General features: G+C 53.1%; 3 protein-coding genes across 5 annotated transcripts in view; 1 reads left to right on the top strand and 2 right to left on the bottom strand.

The window, feature by feature from the left end:
- DMTN (dematin actin binding protein) overlaps positions 1–9,201 on the bottom strand; it is a 64,687-nt gene extending 55,486 nt beyond the window's left edge. Inside the window, exon 1 of one of the 3 annotated variants that reach the window (XM_081203152.1) lies at positions 9,072–9,201. The gene's annotated coding sequence lies outside the window, so the exon portion shown is untranslated. The remainder of the gene's footprint in view (positions 1–9,071) is intronic. The other 2 variants (XM_081203151.1, XM_081203150.1) reach the window with 2 other exon arrangements.
- Positions 9,202–15,902: 6,701 nt separating this feature from the next.
- PBDC1 (polysaccharide biosynthesis domain containing 1) lies at positions 15,903–18,602 on the top strand. The gene is made up of 6 exons (XM_081203282.1): positions 15,903–15,966; positions 16,070–16,135; positions 16,236–16,295; positions 17,550–17,690; positions 17,775–17,886; positions 18,201–18,602. Exons 1-6 carry the CDS (start codon positions 15,931–15,933, stop codon positions 18,317–18,319), a joined length of 534 nt encoding a protein of 177 aa, XP_081059408.1. The 5' UTR covers positions 15,903–15,930; the 3' UTR covers positions 18,320–18,602.
- A 1,991-nt stretch (positions 18,603–20,593) lies between these two features.
- The window catches only part of XPO7 (exportin 7), a 56,940-nt gene continuing 54,502 nt past the window's right edge, over positions 20,594–23,031 (bottom strand). The window contains exon 28 of the mRNA XM_081202963.1: positions 20,594–22,045. Within this exon, the coding sequence (XP_081059089.1) occupies positions 21,952–22,045 (94 nt within the window). The 3' untranslated portion in view covers positions 20,594–21,951. The remainder of the gene's footprint in view (positions 22,046–23,031) is intronic.

Here is a 23,031-nt window from a genome sequence, read left to right as displayed (position 1 = left end):
GGGGAGAAGAGGTCAGGGCACTTGCATAAATCTGGCAGCTGGAAGGGGGCCCCCTTCCCCATCAGCTGGAGACTCCCCCCCCAATCTTTGTGCCATCCTGACTGTCAGCTTAACTAAGGGCTCCTCATGTCCTCCTCTCCAATGCTCTAAGGATAAAGAAGTGCTCCTAAGCTGAGAGCCAACCAGGGCAGGATCTGTTGCAGGCAGGATCTGCTGCAGTCTTTGCTCTCTGGAAGGGTAAATGTTTTGCACCCAGAAAGGTGCCCAGTTCCATCCCATGGCTGGAAAGTAGCCTTGTTCAACCGGTGGCATCTTCAGGTCTGCTGGACTCCCCGCAACCCTCACCTTCAGCCAGCAACATGGACCATGGGCAGGGGGTGAAAGCAACTGTGCTCCAGCAACATCTTGAAGGTGGGATGGAAGGTTCAGAGCCTTCCCACTGCTAATGTGGACAACCCTGGTCCCTGAGCTAGACAGACCAGTGGCTAGGCTTGGCACAAGGCAAGCTCCTACATCCCCCTAGAAGCATCTCGGCTGATGGGGAGGCTTTTCTGTGGGATGTAACATAAGCAGTCAAATACAACATTTCCTGTTTGCCTAGGGTGGACATGCAGGGGAGTGTTGGTCCAGCCAGTTGAACTTCCTGTTACACCTGGTCTGGAGCATCCTTCCTTTTCATGTGCCCAGGTAGGTGGGCGTGACCCTTCCAGACCCCACAAAAGGTCCAGTCACGCAGCCACATTCCTCTTTTAATGCCTTTTCTTCTCTTGGACTGCACTGCTGGCTCTCAGCTAGCAGCATGTGGGATGAATTCCCACATGGGATGAACTCAAACCCTTTTCTGTAGCTCTAAAGCCTGCCTTCAGCGATACAACTGTGAACTGAATGTGAGTAAACTTCTTATTACTTTTAAAAGAAGACTGTTTTTATTCCTTATTCTTTTAGGAGAGAATCAAAGGGGTCTTACCAGAAATATACTCCAATCTGGGCATGCCAAATTGGATTGCTTAATCAGATCCTGAAGCTGAGGCTCCAATACTTTGGCCACCTCATGAGAAGAGAAGACTCCCTGGAAAAGACCCTGATGTTGGGAAAGATGGAGGGCATAAGGAGAAGGGGATGACAGAGGAGGAGATGGTTGGACAGTGTTCTTGAAGCTACCAGCATGAGTTTGACCAAACTGCGGGAGGCAGTGGAAGACAGGAGTGCCTGGCGTGCTCTGGTCCAGGGGGTCACGAAGAGTCAGACACGACTAAACGACTAAACAACAACAACGAATCTGCAACTAGCTTCCTGCTGTGCAAAGAGGGGAATGGACTCTTCTGTGTGAATAAACTCACAAGCATGAGTTAGGAAGGACAATATTTAATCAATATATCCTCTCCTGCTACCCACAACATTCCAATATTTTCCAGAGGGGAAGCAGGATTGTGTTGGTTGGTTTATCCATTTATGAAATCAGCATTTGGGAAGCCAACATGCCTCTTGGCACTTCTCTGAGACTCTCCCATCACGATGAGCATGGACTGGTTTTCCCAATCCTCAGAACAAAACCTAAGCGTTGTCCTGCTGGATCCGACCTCACTAGCCCTCCCTAATTCCCAGGGGTTTGGTCTGCGGGTATGTGTGGGCACTACTTTGCTGGAGGTAGGCAGGTCTGGCCAGTGCCTGGTTGAGACCACCTGGGAATGCCTCATCCATGCCTCCTTGGGTTCCATGATGGAAGGAAGGCGAGATATAAATATAAGAAGATAATCAACCAATCTGGACTAGACCCACCTCCTAAAGGTCCACAAGAGCATCTTCAGTCCAGTTCTGTGTTGCCAAGAGTGGCCAGCTAGATACACCTGAGAAACTCAGAGTCAGGGCTTGAGGCCAATGGCCACCTGTCCCAGCTAAGTAGAACTTGAAGGTAGACTATGATAGTGTGGAGGCTCCACAGGTCTCCTCAGAGGAGCTACATTCAGTGACATCCTGAACGTACTGCTTTGATAAGCAGAACTGGCACTGTTACACATGCCACATCAAACCTTTTCTGCGTTTGTAAGAACCTGGTCTTTCAGTGCGGCAGCATCTACACTTCAGAATTCCCTTCCCATTGACATAAAGCTGGAACGTTCCCTGCACTCTTTTGGGCACCTGCTGAAAACATTTTTCTTTGGACAAGTCTGTCCAGACGTTTAGCAAGTTGATGAGAGTTTTAATCTGTTTTTAGTCTATATTTACTTTAACTTTCTGAAAGTTTTAAATTATTGTTGTTAATTCTTCTTATGGAAAGTTTTGTTATTTTATCTTTCTGTAAACACTTTGAAGTGTGTGTGTGTGTGTGTTTTACAACCAAACAGTCTACACATTTCATGAGATAAATAAATAAATTACATCCTGAAAATTGGGGCTAGGCCACAAAATTCATTAAAAAGAACAGAATAAAACACACATGCCAAATCCATACCATCTCCAGTTAGGGTCACACCCATTCCAGCACTGGGCACCAAATGCCAGGTGTTATGTTGCTTCCTACAAATGCTTTGACAGAGGATTTCCAAAATTGCCAGAACGTCTGATGGGTCCACTATGTGGATGGAGCAAAATGAATAGAAAGGGGCTCTCAGCAGACTGGAGAAATAGGATAGGAGGACAAGAGCCAATTTTTACAGTCTTGGTCCCAAGTGGTTGTTCTTTATCAGTTAACACTGAACCTTTGAAGCTGGGACACTGGAGCACAAGAGTAGCAGAACCCCACAACCCAATGCTATCAGGAGACAGACTGAACAACACACACTAGCGGAAGCTTCTGATCAGCCTTCAAGGGCAGCTCCTTGCACCGCAGTAGCCTAACCTACACCCCGGAGATGGACAGCTGCCACTTGTTCGGACATGGAAAAGAGTCACAGCTGCCTCCTCACCGGAGGGGCAACTCACACAAAAAAGTGCGCCCCTGTCCATCGCAACAATCTGGAGGTCTAGATCTCGCAGTTCGTCTCACAGCTAAGCTGATTTTAATTTAACAGGATTGCCTATGTCAAGAGGAATTTGCTTTCGCTTCATTCAAAATGTGTGGCAAACATTCTTACAACTCATGAACTGCATACCAAAATGACCACGTGGTTGATATCCCAAAGGGGGACACGATTCCCTTCAGCTCTCTCTGCCTCCTACCTGATTCCCTCTTCCTCCTTTCTCCCCACCCCAGCCCATTTTTCCTGGAGTCCCCAAGCAACTCTCATGTCCATCTTAATCCCCCCCTCTGAAAGTCCCCCCTTTCATCAGGTATTATTTGGGTCCCTTCCAACTCTACATTTCTATGATTCTTCAGCAGCTGGGACAGGCATCTTTGGGGACATTCCCCTGCTCCCTTCTGGCTCTCAGCCTCTTTGTCCAATTCAGCATGAAGCATCTCCTTCTATTCTTTCCCATCTCACTGGTAAAGGTAAAGGGACCCCTGACCATTAGGTCCAGTCGTGACCGACTCTGGGGTTGCGGCGCTCATCTCGCTTTATTGGCCAAGGGAGCCGGCGTACAGCTTCCGGGTCATGTGGCCAGCAGGACTAAGCCGCTTCTGGCGAACCAGAGCAGTCCACGGAAACGCCGTTTACCTTCCCGCTGGAGTGGTACCTATTTATCTACTTGCACTTTACGTGCTTTTGAACTGCTAGGTTGGCAGGAGCAGGGACTGAGCAACGGGAGCTCACCCCATCACAGGGATTCGAACCACCCACCCCTGCGACTGGTACCAGACAGCTGATCTCCTTGGGCATTTGGGCCTTACCCTGAGCCCCAGGAGGGAGCTGCTCTCGAAATGCAGATGGCTTGTAAAACATCCCTTTCCTTTGCCAGGAGAAACACAGCAAACCTCCCAGCTTGCACTGAGCATGGGCTCCAGGAACAAGTAGCTGGAAAGCTCAAGGCGTTTAGAAAGAGGAGCATCTCTCACCAAAGTAAGCAAACACCAAGACCAACATGAAAACAAACTGCCAGGCACATTAGTACCAGGGGACCAACTAATAATAATTTTTATTTATACCCCGCCCTCCCCAGCCAAGACCGGGCTCTGGGCGGCTAACACCAAAACAATTGATTGAAATACATCTTAAAAAACAAGATTAAAATACAACATTAAAACATTAAAATGAAGCCTCATTTCAGTGGAAAAACTCAATCAAAAACTTTTCTGGGGATAAAAACGTCAAGTCTTCACCAAGGCTAACTATCCAGACTGGTCCTACATGGGCCAGAAAAAAGCCAGGGAAGTCCCCCAAAGGAGTTCCAACACAGAAGGAGAAAGGAAAAAGGAAAGAGGGGGAGGGAATCAAGTTGATTCCAAGCCAAAGGCCAGGCAGAACAACTAGGGAGGGAGTTGGGCCAGTAGATGGCATGGGGAGGGGGGGAGAGGTGTGCTAAAGGATGAAAAGGAAGTTGCAGAGAGGCTGGATGAATTATCTGCATCCTATGTTAGTCACCTTCCCCCCTAAAGCCCCAAATGTAACACAAGAACGTAAGAAGAGCCTGATGGATCACGTCAATGGCCCACCTAGGCCACCACCCAGTTTTCACAGTTGGCAAAGAGATGCCCCTTCTGGGAAGCCCACAAGCGGCAGGACCCAGGCACAAGATCCCTCTTCCATCCTGTGGTTTTCAGCAACTGGTAGACAGAAGCACTGCTGCCTCCCTTAGGTGCCAACTCCCTGGGGCCCTGGGTGCCCAAGCACCCACACAATTTCCCATGAAGGTGCCAGGGCCATGTACACTGCATGGCACCCACTGCCTTGGGCACCCATGGTCACGGGGTCAAGTGAGCACTCCTGCTGCCTCCAACAATCCTTTCCTTCCAAAGGAGTTTCCAAAGGAGCCAGTGTGGTGTAGTGGTTAAGAGTGCTAGACTCGTAATCTGGTGAACCGGGTTCGATTCCCTGCTCCTCCACATGCAGCTGCTGGGTGACCTTGGGCCAGTCACACTTCTCTGAAGTCTCTCAGCCCCACTCACCTCACAGAGTGTTTGTTGTGGGGGAGGAAGGGAAAGGAGATTGTTAGCCACTTTGAGACTCCTTAAAGGTAAAGGTAAAGGGACCCCTGACCATTAGGTCCAGTAGTGACCGACTCCGGGGTTGCGGCGCTCATCTCGCTTTATTGGCTGAGGGAGCCAGCGTACAGCTTCCGGGTCATGTGGCCAGCAGGACTAAGCTGCTTCTGGCAAACCAGAGCAGCGCATGGAAACTCTGTTTACCTTCCCACCGGAGCAGTACCTATTTATCTACTTGCACTTTGACGTGCTTTTGAACTGCTAGGTTGGCAGGAGCAGGGACCGAGCAACGGGAGCTCACCCTGTCGCAGGAATTCAAACCGCCGACCTTCTGATCGGCAAGTCCTAGGCTCTGTAGTTTAACCCACAGCGCCACCCTTGTCAGTAAACATGTGGATAATGGTGGCCGCCAAACAGATCTGGTGCTGCGCAGGCGTGAAATGGCACCCCTGAGGTTTTCCACTGGCACCCCATAAAGACTGTGAGTCTTCCCCCACTTGCGGCCCCCTTGCCATGCGGTGAGGAGAGTGATTACCTCTCCTCCCCACCCCCCAATAGTAGATACTGCTGAAGGAAAAAGTTGGGAAGAAGAGGAGGGGTCTTCTGTGGCTGTGAGAGAGTCACTTGGCAGCGGCACAAGAATTGCTTAGAAATGGGGAGACCCAAGGAAGCAGAATGTTTCGAGGCTCAGGACTTTCCCCACTCAGCACAAACTAAGGAATTTGCTCCCACAACCAGTGACGCCATGATGGCTTCCAGCTTGGCTGACCTTAAAGGGAATTTAGGCAGATTGGTGGAGGAGAAGGCGGTGGATGACCACTAGGCATGATGGCTATGCTCTACCTCCAGTAGGTGGGGGAGGGGGCTATGGACACCCACGCCTTCCTGATGGAGGAGGAAGTATCCCATCCCCATCATAAAATTGCTTCCCTAGTGTGGGAATCAGGAGCGTGGTCAGGATGCCCCTTAGCGGACTGTGAGTGGGGCCTTGCGTGCCACTCTTTCTCTCTTTTAATCACAGCCAACGGCACAGAATCATAGATTCACAGAACTGCGGAGTTGGAAGGGACCCAACGGGTCGTCTAGTCCAACCCCCTTGCTTTGTCCCCCTTGACAATTTCCCACACCAAAGGCCAGGTGGGATATTCAGTCTGGAGCAGGAAAAAGGACCTAGAGGCCTCTGCTATTGGCGCCCCCTCCCAGCCCATTTCCAGGGTTCTGGGGCCCCGATTCAGCAGGAAAGTCTCAGGCTGGCCCAGGTGGGCTAAGTGGAGTTTGCTTCCTCTGCCCCGCCCTCCCAGCCTCAAAACATCCCGGGCTTCCTTCCCGCCCCCTTAGCGCCCCTCTTTTTCTTCCTTGCACTGTTTGTGGGTCTGACAAATTTGCTCCTGAGATTGGGGGGCAGGGGCTTATAGCCACAGGGGCGCACCGAAAGTTGCCTTGGGCAGTCAGATCAATGGCCCACCTACCCATATATTGCCCACACTGACTGGCAGGGTTGCAGGTCGGAATCTCATGTTGCGGACAAAACGGGGGCCTTTTACACCACTTCTCCCCTGAAAGTAAAGGAAGAACGACGAGTGGGGCAGATACGTGGAAGACTTTAATTTCCACCAAGGGCAACTCGGGCATTAACGACCCCGCGTCCGAAGCAGCCGTCACGCGGTTTGCGCGGGGGGGGGGTGCAGAGGGGGGGGTGGTCCCGCTCCGGAATCTCCGCCCGGGGATCGCCTCTTGCAAACCGCGAAGGGCAACACTGGCAGGGGCGGCCGAAAGCGCCGCAGCCGTCGAGGGAGGCTTTGCAAGGCGAATTACGCGCTCGGCGGCTCCCGCGCCAATAAAAGCTCCTTTTCAAACTTTAGACGCCGGAGGCTGCCACGCCCGTCGGAGCTCTTCTAGTCAACTCTCGGGGGACCCCCGGGCACGTCCAGTCCGGGAGAGGCCGACCTGTCAGCCTGCCAGCGGTTGGCTCGGCTGCTCCCGATCCCTTCTTAGCTTTTACCAGGGAGTAGGAAGGAGGCCCAACCCCAAAACACCTCGCGGAGGGGGCTGGACGGGAGCGAGGCCAGTCCTCTCGAGGAGACTCGGACAGGAACTTGGAAAAGGTCGTCGGAGCCAAATTTGTACCCTGGCGAACCCCAGCGGACGACCCTCCCTCGGATACTCAGCTGCCAACTTTTTTTGGCCGGACTCCCGTGCCTTTAACAACAGCCCGACGGGGCCCGATTCACGCCGTCAAGCAGCGCTTCCTATCCCCCGGAGTCCCGACCGCCATCCCGGCATCTGTGCTCGTGCGCGCAGTTCCAGCTCGACATGTGGCACAGGAGCCGCGCCGGAAAAAAGTTGGCAACCCTGCTTAATCTGGTTGGTTAGACGCCGAGACTGGCGCTCTTGGCCTCGCCCTTCCCTGGCTAGGAGGAACAACAAGGCAGAGTCCGCCGGGGGTGCCTTATGCAGCACCCCCCGGAAAGGAGCAGCTCAGCTCGGCCTAGCCTGGGCGACGCTTCCCAAGCCGCCTCCCGCTCGACGGCCGCCAAAATTAGTCTAATTACGCAGTAGATGCAACGAAAGGAAGGAGCGATTCCTAGCTAGCTTGGGGAGGAAAGGGGGCTCAGGCCGGACTGGCTTATTTGCCCCCCCCCCCTCGCCCTGTCTTCGAGAGGTCTACGACAGACAAAAACCCAACAGGTGTACCCCCAACTGCCTCCGTAGAAAGTCGCCACTTACCAGGCCGGGCGAGCGAGGCTGCTGCTTGCAAGGACTGCGCGGGCAGCGCCGAGCACCCGACGCCGAAGGCTGCTGCTCCGAGGGCGCGCGCGTTGTGTGCCTGGGAGCCTCCGCCCGCCGCCGGGGAAGCAGCCAGCCAGCGAGCGGAGCGTCGTGACGAAGCACCAGCGGGCCGCGCCCGGATGGAGGAGGAGGCCTGCGGGGAGAGACGGGGGCCGCCCGGGGCCGGGCCGCCTCGGGGCCGGAGGATCTGGCCCTGCACTTGCCTCGCCTAGCTGGGGAGGCTCGAGAGCTGCCAGTCCGCGCTGGGTTGGACCCCCGCCTCAGCCCCGCACATACTGCCCCTGTCTTTGACGGGCGCCCAACAGGTGCAGCGCTGCACCTGTTTCGGAGGCTGACGTCCTCCAGGCCATGACTTATCTGCCCCCACCGCATCCCCACGAGCTGGCAGTCATTGTGACACCTTCCCCACCCCGCGCTCAAAGGTGCTTCAATCCCCCCCACAAGAGGGGCTTGGAGCCCCCGCCTTCGAGGCCAGCCCTGTCTGCGCACTCCTGCGCTCCCTCGCCCAGGTAGTTTGAAGAAAGCTCACCCTGCCCTCCCCCTACTCCATTCAACTGCTACACGCTGCTCACGCTCTGCCCCTTCCCCAAATGGCTCAGTGGCGCCCCCTACGGACCCTGCGCCGGAACCCTCCCCGCTGGGAAGGCCGAGGGATCCGACGCAGCAGTCGCTTCCGCGCTCAGGCTCAGTCCCGGGCTGCTGCCTCTGCATCCCCGAGGGGCTTCTCCATCCTACAAAGACCACCAGGCCAGGTGGAGGGCGGGCAGCTGGGGGACGGGACGGGACCATCGGAGAGCCCCATTTAAAAGGCCCAAGGCGGGGGAGGGGACTTCAGTCCAAGCTGGACAGACCCTCCCGGAAAGGGCTTCTCCGAGCGCCCCTACGAGGAAGCAGCCGGCGACCCAGCTCGGATTGATTCCATTTCCATAGACCGATTCCACGCGACTCCAGTCCTGGGGGGTCCCATGCAACCCCCCCCCCGCAAAGCAGCAGGGCCGGCGGGCAGCCTCGGCTTCCCCTGGACGTGGAGCTCCGGGTACCGGGAGCCAAAGGCCAGGGCGATGCCTCCTCGCGCGCCCTAGCGCCTCGCCCCGGTGTCAGGCTCTTGGGTGCCCTTGGCCGGGGCGGTGGCGCAGCCTCGCCCTGCCAGGCAGCAATAGGCGTCCTCTGGAGCCGGGCAGAGCTTGGGCCCAGCCGGCCGCCCCACCTGCGCCGCGCCTGGCCCGCCGGCCTCTGCCCGCCCTTGGAGCCGTTCGCCTACCTTCAGAGGCGCGACGCGGGCCCGGCGGCGGGCGGGGCGCTGGTCCTTCCCGGCGGCGGCGCCATCCTCGTCGCTGCTGCTGCTGCCTCCCGCATCTCTCGCCTGGCGCTGCGCGTTGCCAGCGCGACCGCCCGGCCGCCTCCCGCAGCAACCCGCGTGGGGAGGAGGAGCAGCCGCTGCTGCTGCTGCGCAAGGCGAGGGAAGAGGCGAGCGAGCGAGCGACAGCCCCCTCCTCCTCCTCCTCTCGCCGGGCAGACGTCCTGGGGGGCCGCGGGGCCGGCCGGACAGCGCCTAGCCTCCACCAAAGGCGCCTCCCCAACGAGACCATCCCTGGAGCCCGGCCCCGGCGCCTGCGTGCGCGCCCGGCAGCTTGGAGCTGGGTGATGGCAGCTCGGGGCGCGCAGACCCCGGGCAGGATTGGAACTGGCGATCTGCCATAACGCAGAGGGGAGAGGAGGGTCTGGCTGGAGGCACACCTGCACCCCCGGCCCCGCCAAGCCCAGCCCCGTCTCGTCCTTCTCCAGGCCCCCTTCGGATGGTCTTTAGACCGGGGAGGGCGCACGTTCCGTGAGCGGGAGGATTAACTCGCCATGGAGCTCGACTGTCCTGCCCCCCAGCGAGGACGAGGGAAAGGGGGCGGTGGAAGCGTCTCCTTCCTTTTGCTCAGGGGCTTCTCGGCATCCCCGGCAGGGCGCGCCATCGGGGCAGCTCCGGCGCACCCGCAGCCACCCGCCCCGAGGACGTTGCCTGCTGCTGGAGCCGCCCTGCGTGGCAAGATGGACAGGCCTGGCCCGTGGGGGGCAGGCTGATCGCACCCCCCACTGGGCACAAGCCCTCCCCTTGAAGAGTCGGAGGCAGCGCAGGGGGGCCGCCAGCGCCTGCTCATCCGAAGGAGGCTGGCCGGCGCTTCTCCGGGGAATTTCGCGTCCTTTGAATTAGCCGGATTGTCTCCGTGCAGCTCGGAGTTTCAGCCTCAAGCGCCTCGATGTTTTGGGGTGGTTTGACCCCCACGTTGCCTCACGGGGCTCATTAGCGTACCGTTATAAGGCGACGGAAGGTTCTGGCAGAAGCGGTGGGCCGCTTTCATCCCTGGCCAAGATGCCCCCCCCCCCACGCATCCCCTCCTTGCAAAGAGCCTGCTGCGTAAACGGGCACAACGCAGCAGCCGCCGCCGTCATCAGCAGGCAGCGGGCAGTACTGCAGTGCTCTGGTGCCCTCTAGGGCCTACAGATGGTAGGGCAGCCGATTACTTTTATTTCAGGTGTATCATCATAATCACAAATACTGCCACCGTTTTCTCCAAAGATCTCATGACAGAAGATACCATAAAGGCATGGGCAGTGCAGAGGTAGCAAAGAGAGAAGCGTGTGTTCCCCTTTCGCTGTCATGCTAGATAGAAACTGCAGGGATTCAGGATCTAGACACATCAAAGAAATGTTTTAGTTAAACGTGTTTTAAACTTTGTATGAGAAATCATGTTAGCAAAAACGAAACTCCACAGCGCCATCTTGTGTCACAGTGTTAGAATGAATTTTAATGTTTTAATGTTGTACAGTGGTACCTCTGGTTAAGTACTTAATTCATTCCGGAGGTCTGTTCTTAACCTGAAACTGTTCTTAACCTGAAGCACCACTTTAGCCTATGGGGCCTCCTGCTGCCACCGCGCCGCCAGAGCACAATTTCTGTTCTCATCCTGAAGCAAAGTTCTTAACCCGAAGTAATATTTCTGGGTTAGCAGAGTCTGTAACCTGAAGTGTATGTAACCCGAGGTACCACTGCATTTTAATCTTGTTTTTAAGTTGCATTCATTCAACTTGTTTTTATTATTGGTTGTTAGCCGCCCTGAGCCCTGCCTTGGCTGGGGAGGGCGGGGTATAAATAATTTTTATTATTATTATTAAAAACGCATGTAAAGCGCTTTTTCTTTGCCAATGTAGCTGAACTTTTGGAACTCACTGCCACAAGACGGGGTGGTGGCTAGCGGCTTAGATGGCTATCAAAGGGGATTGGACGAATGCGAGGAGGAGGAGGCTACCAAAGGCAACCAGTCAGGATGTCTATATGGAACCTCCAGCATCAGAGGCAGTGTATCACTGAATATCACCTGCTTGAGAACAGAAGCTGCAGAAGACTTCTCCCCTGCTGGTGAGCTTCCTGGAGGCAGAATTTCTTCACTGCCTCTATTGCATCTGCAGAAAACAGCAGCAGGAGACTTTTTCAGGTGGTTCACAACTGAGCGGAACCACCTGCAACATCGGGGCCCAGTACAGGCCACATGTTCTCCTGCAATGATTTTGCAAAGTTTTTTGCAGATAAAATCGCTCAGATTCGGGAAGAAGTAGACTCCACCGTGGGAGCAGGACCGGGGCGGGAGAGTGCTAGAGTTCTGTCTAGTCAAGTTGAGTGGGATCAATTCCAATCTGTTACCTCCGAGGATGTGGACAGGCTGCTTGGACGAGTGAAACCAACCACCTGTCTCCTGGATCCTTGCCCATCCTGGCTTATAAAAGCTAGCCGGGAAGGACTGGGCGATGGGCTTCGTGGGGTGGTGAATGCTTCCCTCCGTGAGGGAGCCTTCCCAGACCCGCTGAAAGAGGCGGTTATTAAACCGCTTCTTAAAAAACCATCTTTAGATGCGGCCACGATGGCCAACTATCGCCCAGTCTCAAATCTTCCATTCCTGGGCAAGGTGATTGAGCGAGCGGTTGCCGAACAACTCCAGGCACGCCTGGAAGAAGCGGACCATTTGGATCCCTTCCAGTCGGGATTCAGGCCTCATCATGGGACTGAAACTGCCTTGGTCGCACTGGTTGATGATCTCCGGCGGGCTAGGGATAAAGGTGAGAGCTGTTTCCTAGTTCTGCTGGATCTCTCAGCGGCGTTTGATACCATCGACCATAGCACCCTTCTGGACCATCTTGAGGGGCTGGGAGCTGGGGGCACTGTTATACAGTGGTTCCGCTCTTTCCTCCTGGGCCGTGTTCAGAAAGTGGTGGTGGGGGATGAGTGTTCAGACCCCTGGGCTCTCACTTGTGGGGTGCCTCAGGGTTCTGTCCTCTCCCCCATGCTTTTCAACATTTACATGCAGCCGCTGGGAGAGATCATCAGGAGGTTTGGGCTGGGTGTTCATCAGTATGCGGATGATACCCAGCTCTACCTCTCTTTTAAATCAGAACCAGCGGCTAACAGATTGAGGTTGAATCCTGACAAGACAGAAGTACTGTTTTTGGGGGACAGGAGGTGGGCAGGTGTGGAGGATTCCCTGGTCCTGAATGGGGTAACTGTGCCCCTGAAGGACCAGGTGCGCAGCCTGGGAGTCATTTTGGACTCACAGCTGTCCATGGAGGCACAGGTCAAATCTGTGTCCAGGGCAGCTGTTTACCAGCTCCATCTGGTACGTAGGCTGAGACCCTATCTGCCTGCGGACTGTCTCGCCAGAGTGGTGCATGCTCTGGTTATCTCCCGCTTGGACTACTGCAATGCACTCTACGTGGGGCTACCTTTGAAGGTGACTCGGAAACTACAACTAATCCAGAATGCAGCAGCTAGACTGGTGACTGGGGGCGGCAGCCGAGACCATATAACATCGGTCCTGAAAGACCTACATTGGCTCCCAGTACGTTTCCGAGCACAATTCAAAGTGTTGGTGCTGACCTTTAAAGCCCTAAACGGCCTCGGTCCAGTATACCTGAAGGAGCGTCTCCACCCCCATCGTTCTGCCCGGACGCTGAGGTCCAGTGCCGAGGGCCTTCTGGCGGTTCCCTCATTGCGAGAAGCAAAGCTACAGGGAACCAGGCAGAGGGCCTTCTCGGTAGTAGCGCCCGCCTTGTGGAACGCCCTTCCAGCAGATATCAAAGCGATAAACAACTACCTGACATTCAGAAGACATCTGGGAAGTTTTTAACGTGTGATATTTTACTGTATTTTTGGTTTTTATGGAAGCCGCCCAGAGTGGCTGGGGAGGCCCAGCCAGATGGGCGGGGGTATAAATAATAAATTATTATTATTATTATTATTATTATTATTATTATTATTATTATTATTATCCAACTGCCCCCTGTTCTCAACTATATCTACAGGTGTAACAAGAAAAGGGAGGTGGCCCACAACTTGAAGCTCTTGCCTGCATAGCAGAAGGCTTGTGGCCCTTTGCTCTGGGGTTGGAGGGGCTGCCGCAGCAGCATCTCTGTACCTCGCCCTCCATGTGTTGTTGTTTAGTCATTTAGTCATGTCCTACTTTTCGTGACCCCATGGACCAGAGCACGCCAGGCATTCCTGTCTTCCACTGCCTCCCGCAGTTTGGTCAAACTCAGTTTACTCGCTTCATGAACACTGTCCCACCATCTCGTCCTCTGCCTTCCCCTTCTCCTTGTGCCCTCCATCTTTCCCAACATCAGGGTCTTTTCCAGGGAGTCTTCTCTTCTCAGGAGGTGGCCAAAGTATTGGAGCCTCAGCTTCAGGATCTGTCCTTCCAGTGAGCACTCAGGGCTGATTTCCTTCAGAATGGAGAGGTTTGATCTTCTTGCAGTCCATGGGACTCTCAAGAGTCTCCTCCAGCACCATAATTCCAAAGCATCAATTCTTTGGCGATCAGCCTTCTTTATGGTCCAGCTCTCACTTCCATACATCACTACTGGGAAAACCAGAGCTTTAACTAGACAGACCTTTGTTGGCAAGGTGATGTCTCTGCTTTTTAAGATGCTGTCTAGGTTTGTCCCTCCAACTGTTACTGGGGCACAATTCCCTTCAGGCCCAGCCAACAAGGGCGGGTCTCTCTCAAGTGACTCGCAGGGTCAGGAGGCCACCCAATTCTGTCCCAGCAGAAGAGCTCTGTAGCCACAAAACTCACACTCTGCACTTGCCATAAATCAGTGGTTCCCAAACTATCCCCACGGACCGCTTGAAAACTGCTCAGGGTCTTAGCAGCACTGTGCAAGATGCGGTGTGCTTTTTAATTGTTGCTTTTAATTTTATTTCTTATTGTTTGAATACTTTAGAATACCGGTTGTAATACAGGAAAAATACAATATAAGGAGCACGCTGCTTGAAGATATGTTCAGAGAAAGATATGACGGCCCGTGAGTTGCGCTGCCTGTTGCACAGAGCGAAGAATCAGAGAACTGCAAGCTAGGAGGAATCCCAAGGCCCATCTAGTCCACCCCATGAGATGTAGGAACCCTTCCAGAGAACAGAGCACAGATGTTGAAACAGGAAAAAAGCAGCCATTGAAATGCCATTGGAAACGAGAGACCAATAAGAGGAGATATGGTACAAAAAGTGAATAAGGAGTGGGCTATCTTTAAGGAATACATCAAAAATTATGTGGAAAAAGTAGAATTTCTGACAGATACTGAGTGAATCCAGAAAATGATTAGATTGAAAGGAGAGTAAAGTTAAGATAAAAGAAGAGATTAAAGAAATAATGAAATGCGTTTAAGCTAGTTGGAAAAATAAAGTAGTGTGACAAGAACGGCTGGAAGTCAAGTCACTTGGTGGGTGTCCGTATGGGGTAGGTGTGTAGGTACGTTGATATGTATAGTATACGTAGGTAAAGGTAAAGGGACCCTTGACCATTAAGTCCAGTCGCGGATGACTCTGGGGTTGCGGCGCTCATCTCGCTTCGCAGGTCGAGGGAGCCCGCGTTTGTCCACAGACAGCTTCCGGGTCATGTGGCCAGCATGACAAAGCCGCTTCTGGCAAACCAGAGCAGCGCACAGAAATGCCGTTTACCTTCCCGCCAGAGTGGTACCTGTTTATCTACTTGCACTTTATGCTTTCGAACTGCTAGGCTGGCAGGAGCTGGGACCGAGCAACGGGAGCTCACCCCGTCGCGGGGATTCGAACCGCTGACCTTCTAATCAGCAAGTCCTAGGCTCTGTGGTTTAACCCACAGCGCCACCTGCGTCCCTCGGTTTCCATAAAGGTAAAGGTACCCCTGCCCGTACGGGCCAGTCATGTCCGACTCTAGGGTTGTGCGCCCATCTCACTTAAGAGGCAGACACTTCCGGGTCACGTGGCCAGCGTGACGAAGCTGCTCTGGCGAGCCAGCACCAGCGCAGCACACGGAAACGCAGTTTACCTTCCTGCTAGTAAGTGGTACCTATTTATCTACTTGCACTTAGGGGTGCTTTCGAACTGCTAGGTGGGCAGGAGCTGGGAGCGGAAGACGGGAGCTCACCCCGTCGCGGGGATTCGAACCGCCGACCATATGATCGGCAAGTCCTAGGCACTGAGGTTTTACCCACAGCGCCACCCGCGTTCCTTTTTTCCCCGCATCCCTCCCCCCCCCCCGGTTTCCATAGACAGGTTCAAAAGAGCCAGGTGCAAAGATGGAACAATAATTTGTTTGGGTATCAAAGAGATCTTAGCCAACACCTTCTATGGAAGCCGCCCAGAGTGGCTGGGGAAACCCAGCCAGATGGGCGGGGTACAAATAATAAATTCTTATTCTTATTCTTATTGTTCCAACATTCAGTTATGTACAGTATAGGTAGGTATTATATAATGTAGGATGTTTTATGTTATGAAAATTAATGTGTTGTGTACGTGTATTGTGAAAATGTATATGTATGTGTTTTATATGTTAATAATAATGAATAAAGGAAACGAGAGACGGAGGGGTGTGCCCATCTTTGGCCACGAATCCAGAGACCGCCTGAAGGTGGGGGGGGCGCCCTTGAAACAAAAGGCGAGGCCGGGCAGGCGACGGATTCCTCAGGATCACGCAAACCCCGCTCGCCCCTCTCCTCGCCTTGGACGCTCTCAGCTCCCCGCCCCGCTCAGCCGCCAAGCCCCGCCCCGCCTCCAGGGCCCCGCCCCTTCCGCCTGCGCCTGCGCACAGCCCCGCCCCGTGACCAAGATGGCGGCGCCCGCAGGAGGCGGCCTGGCCGCGCTGGTGAGCGTGCGGAAGAGGGGAAGGGGCGGCCGGGTTGCCATGGCGGCGACGTCGCCCCCCCCCCTTCTTCACTGGCTCTCTTTCTCTCTCTCCCACCTTGCAGGGCGCCCATGAAGCCGCCGCCGCAGCCGCCGCCCTCTCGCTGCCGGCCGAGGCCTACGGGAACGACGTGAGCCAGGGGCCGGGTGGGGAGCGGGGGGCGGGCCGGACCCTGGCGGGGACACAGGGAGCAGCCTGGGACCTCCTCCTCTCTCTTTTTCTCTTTGCAGCCCACCGTGGAGATGATCTGGGCCATGAAGGCCCACCAGCACGCCGAGGTCTACTTCAACGTGAGTCCTATGGGCGGAGGGGGCGCAATAGGGGGGGCTCCCCGCCGGGGGGACCCTCTGCCTTGCTAGGGCACAGGAGGAGGAGGAGGGGAGTCGGCCCTGCCTTTGGAGGTGACAACGAACCCGACACTGCATCGCCCCTAAATCCGGTCGCCCCCGCTCAGTATTAATTCGTCTTACAGTGGTATCTCTGGTCACGTACTTAATTCATTCATTCTGGGGGTCCGTTCTTAACCTGAAACTGTTCTTAACCTGAAGCACCACTTTAGCTAATGGGGCCTCCTGCTGCAGCCGCGCCGCCGGAGCCCGATTTCTGTTCTTATCCTGAAGCAAAGTTCTTAACCTGAAGCACTATTTCTGGGTTAGTGGAGTCTGTAACCTGAAGCGTATGTAACCCGAGGTACCACTGTATTTGTTAATCACCCTTTGCCCTAAGGTTCCATTGTGGGTTCAAACACAATACAGTGGTACCTTGGGTTACAGACGCTTCAGGTTAGACTCCGCTAACCCAGAAATATTACCTCGGGTTAAGAACTTTGCTTCAGGATGAGAACAGAAATCGCACAGCGGCAGCCGGGGGCCCCATTAGCTAAAGTGGTACCTCAAGTTAAGTGACTGGTTCGTTGTTTAAATTGAGGGCTAGTTTTTGGCTGGCCTTGGGAGCCCAGCCACTAAGTCTGATCACCAGTTTCCCTCCCACTGGGTTAGACAGAATCCAATTGCAAAATATCTCCTCTCTTCCCTGAGGAGCTCAGAGTCCCATGGCTGAGGAACTGTTATATAAGCTTCCTCTGGTCATAGAAAGATGTGGAGCATGTAGGTGGGGCATCCATCACATTGTGGCCAAGAGCTCCCGTTTCCACAGGAAAGGGAGTATTTTTTTTTCTGGTTTAGCCTTTGTGATCTGGACACCTAGGGCATAAACCTGCCAGGCACCCCCAACCTTAGAGGGCATTGGGAGCAATACAGGACAACCCTTTCCTAGCCCCACAGCTTCAGCATTTGGTGACTTTGGTGTCAATTACAGTTGGTAGGATTGGCCACATAATTGTCAAAGCTCCTTGGAGTCTGAGGCCTTGTCACTATGTCTTGTCCTCCCATGTTTTGTAGGTGCTTTGAGTGTGAGCCCTACACCACAAAGCTGATGTGCAGAAAGCTTGCTTCAGTTACTTAACGGCCTGGATGAAAGAGTGGTGGTAGCAATCCTGTTTTCTGTTCTTCCCACTTAACCTTGCCTACTTTCCCCATGCGTAGCTCATTTCTTCAGTTGATCCCAAATTCCTGAAACTTACCAAAGCTGACGACCAGATCTACACTGAATTCAGGAAGGACTTTAACCATCTTAAGATTGATGTGCTCGACCCGGAGGATCTTAAATCCGAACCTGCTAAAGAGGTTTGTGTTGGGTGTGAGGCTTGAGGCTGGTTGCTCTTGAGACTCTTGCGGGGCAGGAAGTAACCGAATGCTCTGGCTTCACAGAAATGGCGTCCATTCTGCTTGCAGTTTGACGGAGTAGTTGAGGACTTTAATTATGGCACACTTCTACGTCTGGATTGCAGTAAAGGTTACACAGAAGAGAACACAGTATTTGGTAAGGTAACTTTTTTCTGCTTTCAGTTGTGCTTCCTCTGGCCAGGTCATAAGAGTCATATAGCTGTGGAGTTGGAAGGGATCCCATGAGCCACTTGGCCAGCCCCCTGCAGGAGGCTGATGCCTAGAATGGCTTTGCTGGTCAGTCCAAGAGCATCCTTGATGAAGGAAAACGCGGCCCCTCCCACTGCACATGCACCCTCCCTCCCAGTCCTTTGTTCTGCATCTATTTTGCGGGGAAGTGTGGTGTATTAGTTGGAAACTGGAGCAAGATCCCCAGTGTCATGCCCATCCTAAAGAAAGTTCTCTTCGCAGCAACCAGGATCCAATTCTTCGCCATTGAAATAGCCCGTAACCGAGAAGGCTACAACCGTGTGGTCTACAACAGTGCCAAGAAAGCCAGCTCAGCCACAGAAGAGGTTAGCTCTGGCTGAGACGTTCTGCTCTCAGAAAGGGCAACACGTTCAGAATGGACAGGGATCATGGCTTTGCACCAGCATCAACTTTAGCCGAGCTGCAGACTATTCCTGTTTCGAGGCAGAGGTGTAAGAGCCACAGCTGCTGCTGGAATGTTGTTTAAGGTGCCAAAATGATCTAAATAATGGATTAACAGTGACACATTTGTGGGCTCAGCCAAAGCAACAGACTCTGATAATGTCAAGAGTCCAAATACTATGGAAACGAACTCAACATTAAAAGCTAAAATGAAAAACAGCAGCAGGTGAGTCCTAATTGGTCCCTGGTTTTTGTACCCTCTTTCACTGATTCACAGAATACAGTGGTGCCCCGCAAGACGAATGCCTCGCAAGACGGAAAACCCGCTAGACGAAAGGGTTTTCAGTTTTTGAGCTGCTTCGCAAGACGAATTTCCCTATGGCAGGGGTCTGCAACCCGCGGCTCCGGAGCCGCATGTGGCTCTTTTACACCTTTGCCGCGGCTCTGGGGCGGATACTAGCGAGGGGAGGAGGCGCATTGTGCGCCCCGACACTCCCCACTGTGGCGGGCGCTGTACTGGCTGTGACGTCGCATGGGGGCGGTGCATGTGTTAGTCACGCACCATCCCGACGACACCTTCCCTGTTTTGCGGCTCCCAGTTTTTTTTTTCCTTCAGAAACGGGTCCAAGTGGCTCTTTTTCTCTTAAAGGTTGCAGACCCCTGCCCTATGGGCTTGCTTCGCAAGACGAAAACGTCTTGCGAGTGTTCCGATTTTTTTTTGCTCCCCCCCCTTTTCTAAGCCGCTAAGCCTTTAATAGCCGCTAAGCCTTTAATAGCCGCTAAGCCGCTAATAGGGTTGCTTCGCAAGACGAAAAAACCGCTAGACGAAGATTATTTTCGTCTTGCGAGGCACCACTGTACAACAAACTTAAAAGCTGTGGGATGATTACAGGTAATCAACACAAACAACCATGTTAAATATGGTTACCAAGCTACAAGTCACACACTCTAAGCTGCCCTGTATCCTGAGAGGGATATTCACCTACACTATGTAGGATACTGCTGTTTCCCAAAAAGCTAATTGGTACCAGTGATCTCAGAAAAATCTTGTAGGATGCTGGTGTGCTGTTCTATGCCTCTGCCTAGAACAGGGGTTGGCAACCTGTGGCCTATAGGCCACAAGCGGGCCCACGGAGGTCGTTTAAACGATCCACGAGCTGCCTGCTGTGCTAAACTGGTGGAGCAGGGACTCACTTCCACAGCAACGGAAATCGTGTCTGCGCAGACGCGATCTGGCCCATGGAACGATCTCTGCGGGAGTGACCCAGTCCTGGCAAGGAAAACCTTGCCACACCCTGGTCTAGAATGAGTGTGCCTGTCATGTACCTAAGGCACCCACCCTTGCATGTGCCTGAGCCAAAATAAAAGAAAAAGGCTTCCTCAGTGTGGGTATTGACAGTTGAGGCTTAAAAGCAGCATGTAAATAAACTTGAAGAGCAGCTTTTGTATTGTGTATCTGCTCTAGCCCTGAATGTGAAGGGTTGGCTGTGGAGATAAAAGATGGGTTCAGGGGAGAGCTACAAATCAAGTTTGCTACATATTCCCCTAGCAGCTCCTCTAACTTATCAGAGTATCGAAATATGCAGCATAAAAAAGGAGTTTGGAGAAGCAGCCCAGTGTTGTCGTCCACTGCAACAAGCCTGTACAATTGCATCTTATGTGGGGGTTTGGTTCCAAGGGTTCTGTGTATATGCAGAAATGTGTGCACTCAAGCCCTTTGAAGCCACCTCTGCACAAGCGTCCCAGGGCTTCCAGAACTGATGCACACATTAGCAAGCTTTGCTTCCCAAGAAATCCAGAGAGCTCAAAAGCTTTTTTGCACTGGGTTTTCACAGCGCAAAAAGAACTTTTAAGAGCTCTGCCTCGCTTGCACCTGAAGTTACAGGATTTCAATCAGCGGCCTTCAACTGCATATCATTGAAATTGCACAGATTGAATGCATGCAAGATGCGACCTTACTGTGTTGGCAAATGCTGCGCGTGAGATCCTCTTAACCTGGCTACTTTTGGAGATGGTTATGGTACCGCCACCTCTCCTCCCGTCCCCCCTCCACTATATTTTTCCAGCAGGGATGAGGAAGCAAGCAGGTACTAAGAGGGTTGCCTACTGCTGCCAAGAACTTGCGCTCTTGTTCCCAGGCACCCGCCTGTTGGCTCGTGGTCATCGCACACTACCGTCATTTAACGTCACACAAGAGTAACACTCTGGCCTGGTTCCACACAGCTCAGTAGAAACCACTGAAGTTTATTTGCAGCCACAATGCTTACACTGTATGCAGCAAACACCCTTACAAGTCATCCAGCAATCTGCTCACGCAAAAAGGACCCAACACACAGTCGCCAGAGGAGAAAGAACAAAAAAGAAAAACCGAGGAGGTGCTATCTGGGAAGAGAAACCAGGGCAGGTTCGGGCTGGGCTTGGGTGGGCACAGAACTAGCAGCAAGAAGAATGGGGAAGTACAAGGCAAACAGGTCATTTCCCCCCATTATTTTCTCTTAAGTAAATTTAAATATTGAAAAACATTGATGTTGGTGCAGCATTTTTTTTGGGGGGGGGGAGAGAATGGACTTTTCTCAAGGGGAGTTACATGTCATGCTGGGCCTGCCTTGGTAGCAAGCCTGTGCCCACTCCCCACAGTCCCTACTGTAGACAGGTGTAGACAAGCGGCAGAGATGGCCTCAGGAAGCCCATGGCCAGGCTCTACAAGGCAAGGCAGTTCACCGAGGCTGCTTTTTGGAAGGAGAGAAACTAGCTCAGGCCCTCAAGCAGATTCTCTATGCATTTTCCAGCAGCTGAGAAACAAGGAGGTTCACACACGGAGGGAAAAAGCCTGGTGCAATGTTCTGGGGAGGGGAGGCATGGACAGAGCAGCTCAGGCTTCCTTGGTCTGGCCAGCTGGGACCAGGCGGGAAGAGAGCTGTGTCAGTTTGATGGGGCAGAAGGGATGGACACTCACGGAACAGCATGGAGCATGGCATGGCTTTGAGTTCCTAACGAGAAGGGGTGGGCAGGGGAGAAGGAAGATCAGGGTAGGATGGTGCAAGTTAAAAGGGATGTATAAGAAAAATATACATTTGGAATTTTACACTTCTTGTGCCTCTCTCTCTACACTGGTTACTAAATATAACTCTGCACTTTCACACCCCCTTGCCCAGGAACACGGCAGGCGGCCAGGAGACACAGCTTCCTCACTCACATACAACCCTCACTTCAGCATTGGTGCACTAAACTCTGTAAAAATTTCAGTCACACTTTTTTTTTTTTTAAACTTGAGTCAATATAAACCTTGTTCAAAATGTTATGAAAAAATGTACATGTTTATACAAGGCAGGCTGCGGCAGGACGCTGGGGTTCCTCTCCAACATTCACCCAGGGAAATACGCTGGTCTCCCCCTTGCTCCGCCCCCAAGGAAAGGAGCCCCCTCTGCCCTGGTGAACTTTTTTTTTTTAACACCCCTTCCTCCTGCAGCCTAGCCCCAGGGACCAGCAGGGATCAGAAATGCCCTTTTGTCTTTCCATCGGAAAAGTTAACCTCCCCGGCCCGGGCCAGAGAGAGGTTCCTCGCGAGATGTCAGCTCATCATGTCGTTGCTGTTTACCCCATAGGCGGAGTTCTTCATAGAGTCATTTACCTCCCGCCGGAATGCAGACAGGTTCTGTGTAAACCTGCCAAGGAGGCAAGCCAAAGCTGGGTTAGAAAGCGGGCAAAATCCACCATCCCAAGATGTTAAGTCAGCATATTAAATACAGGCAGCAATCATTTTAGGCATGTCCAATGGACATGCGATCGCCAACGTGTGGGCCTTGGAAGAAGGCAGAATGGGGTGAGGTGGACTTAAATGTGCTCTGCCGACACGCATGGGGACCGGGAGAGGAACCCCTGCACGAGGTGGTCACCATCTGTACTGACAACTGAACTCTCAGAATCACTTGGAAGGCTGCTCAGTGAAGTATAAGGACAGCTCTCGATTTTGCTGCAGGGATGTGAATTGGTAACCTCATTTAAGGCACTTTAAGAAAAGCACATGAAAATCAAGTGTACAGCCCTTTCTTGAGGCACGGCAAGTCGGCGTTTGGTAAAGACTTGCAGGGGTCATCATTTGTGTCCTGGTTTCTTGCGAGGTTCTTTAGACCCTGACTCTCTTCCCATTAAGTTCTACCCCTCTCGGATCTTTCCCTTAAATTTGCTTTAACATCCCCATTCTCTGAAAATCTCTGTTTTGAACAATAATTCTGTAATAATCAGCTGGAAAGTTAGGTTGATAGCAGCTGTGCACACACATTCCCTTAAGCTGGGCCAATTGGTACCTGCAAAATATTCTTGGAATGGGTTTCCACAGCCACCCTAGGCAGGCTGTCCTATCCCTGAACTGCTCTTCAAGTTGGGAAGGCATTCTTAATGGTTGGGGTGCAATGGCCGAAGCCAAGTCCGCTCCCTTACTTTTGGTCAAGAACCGTTCCCCCACCAATTTCCTTTGACATCCGAAAGCTGTTGACATTTCCTACTTTCCACTCCCACCTCCCTAAAATAATCTATTTAGGACAGTTAAGCACGCTCACTTTTAGCCTGCAGAACAGGCTTTGCAAAGTATTACCGTATTTTTCGCCCTATAGGACGCACCGTCCCATAAGGCGCACCTAGTTTTTTTTTG

The sequence above is a fragment of the Podarcis bocagei genome, assembly GCF_964188305.1.
Source record: "Podarcis bocagei genome assembly, chromosome: 7".
Taxonomy (NCBI): Eukaryota; Metazoa; Chordata; class Lepidosauria; order Squamata; family Lacertidae; genus Podarcis; species Podarcis bocagei.
The sequence above is the reverse complement of the archived record's forward strand: the minus strand, read 5'-3'. Positions and strand labels throughout refer to the sequence as shown.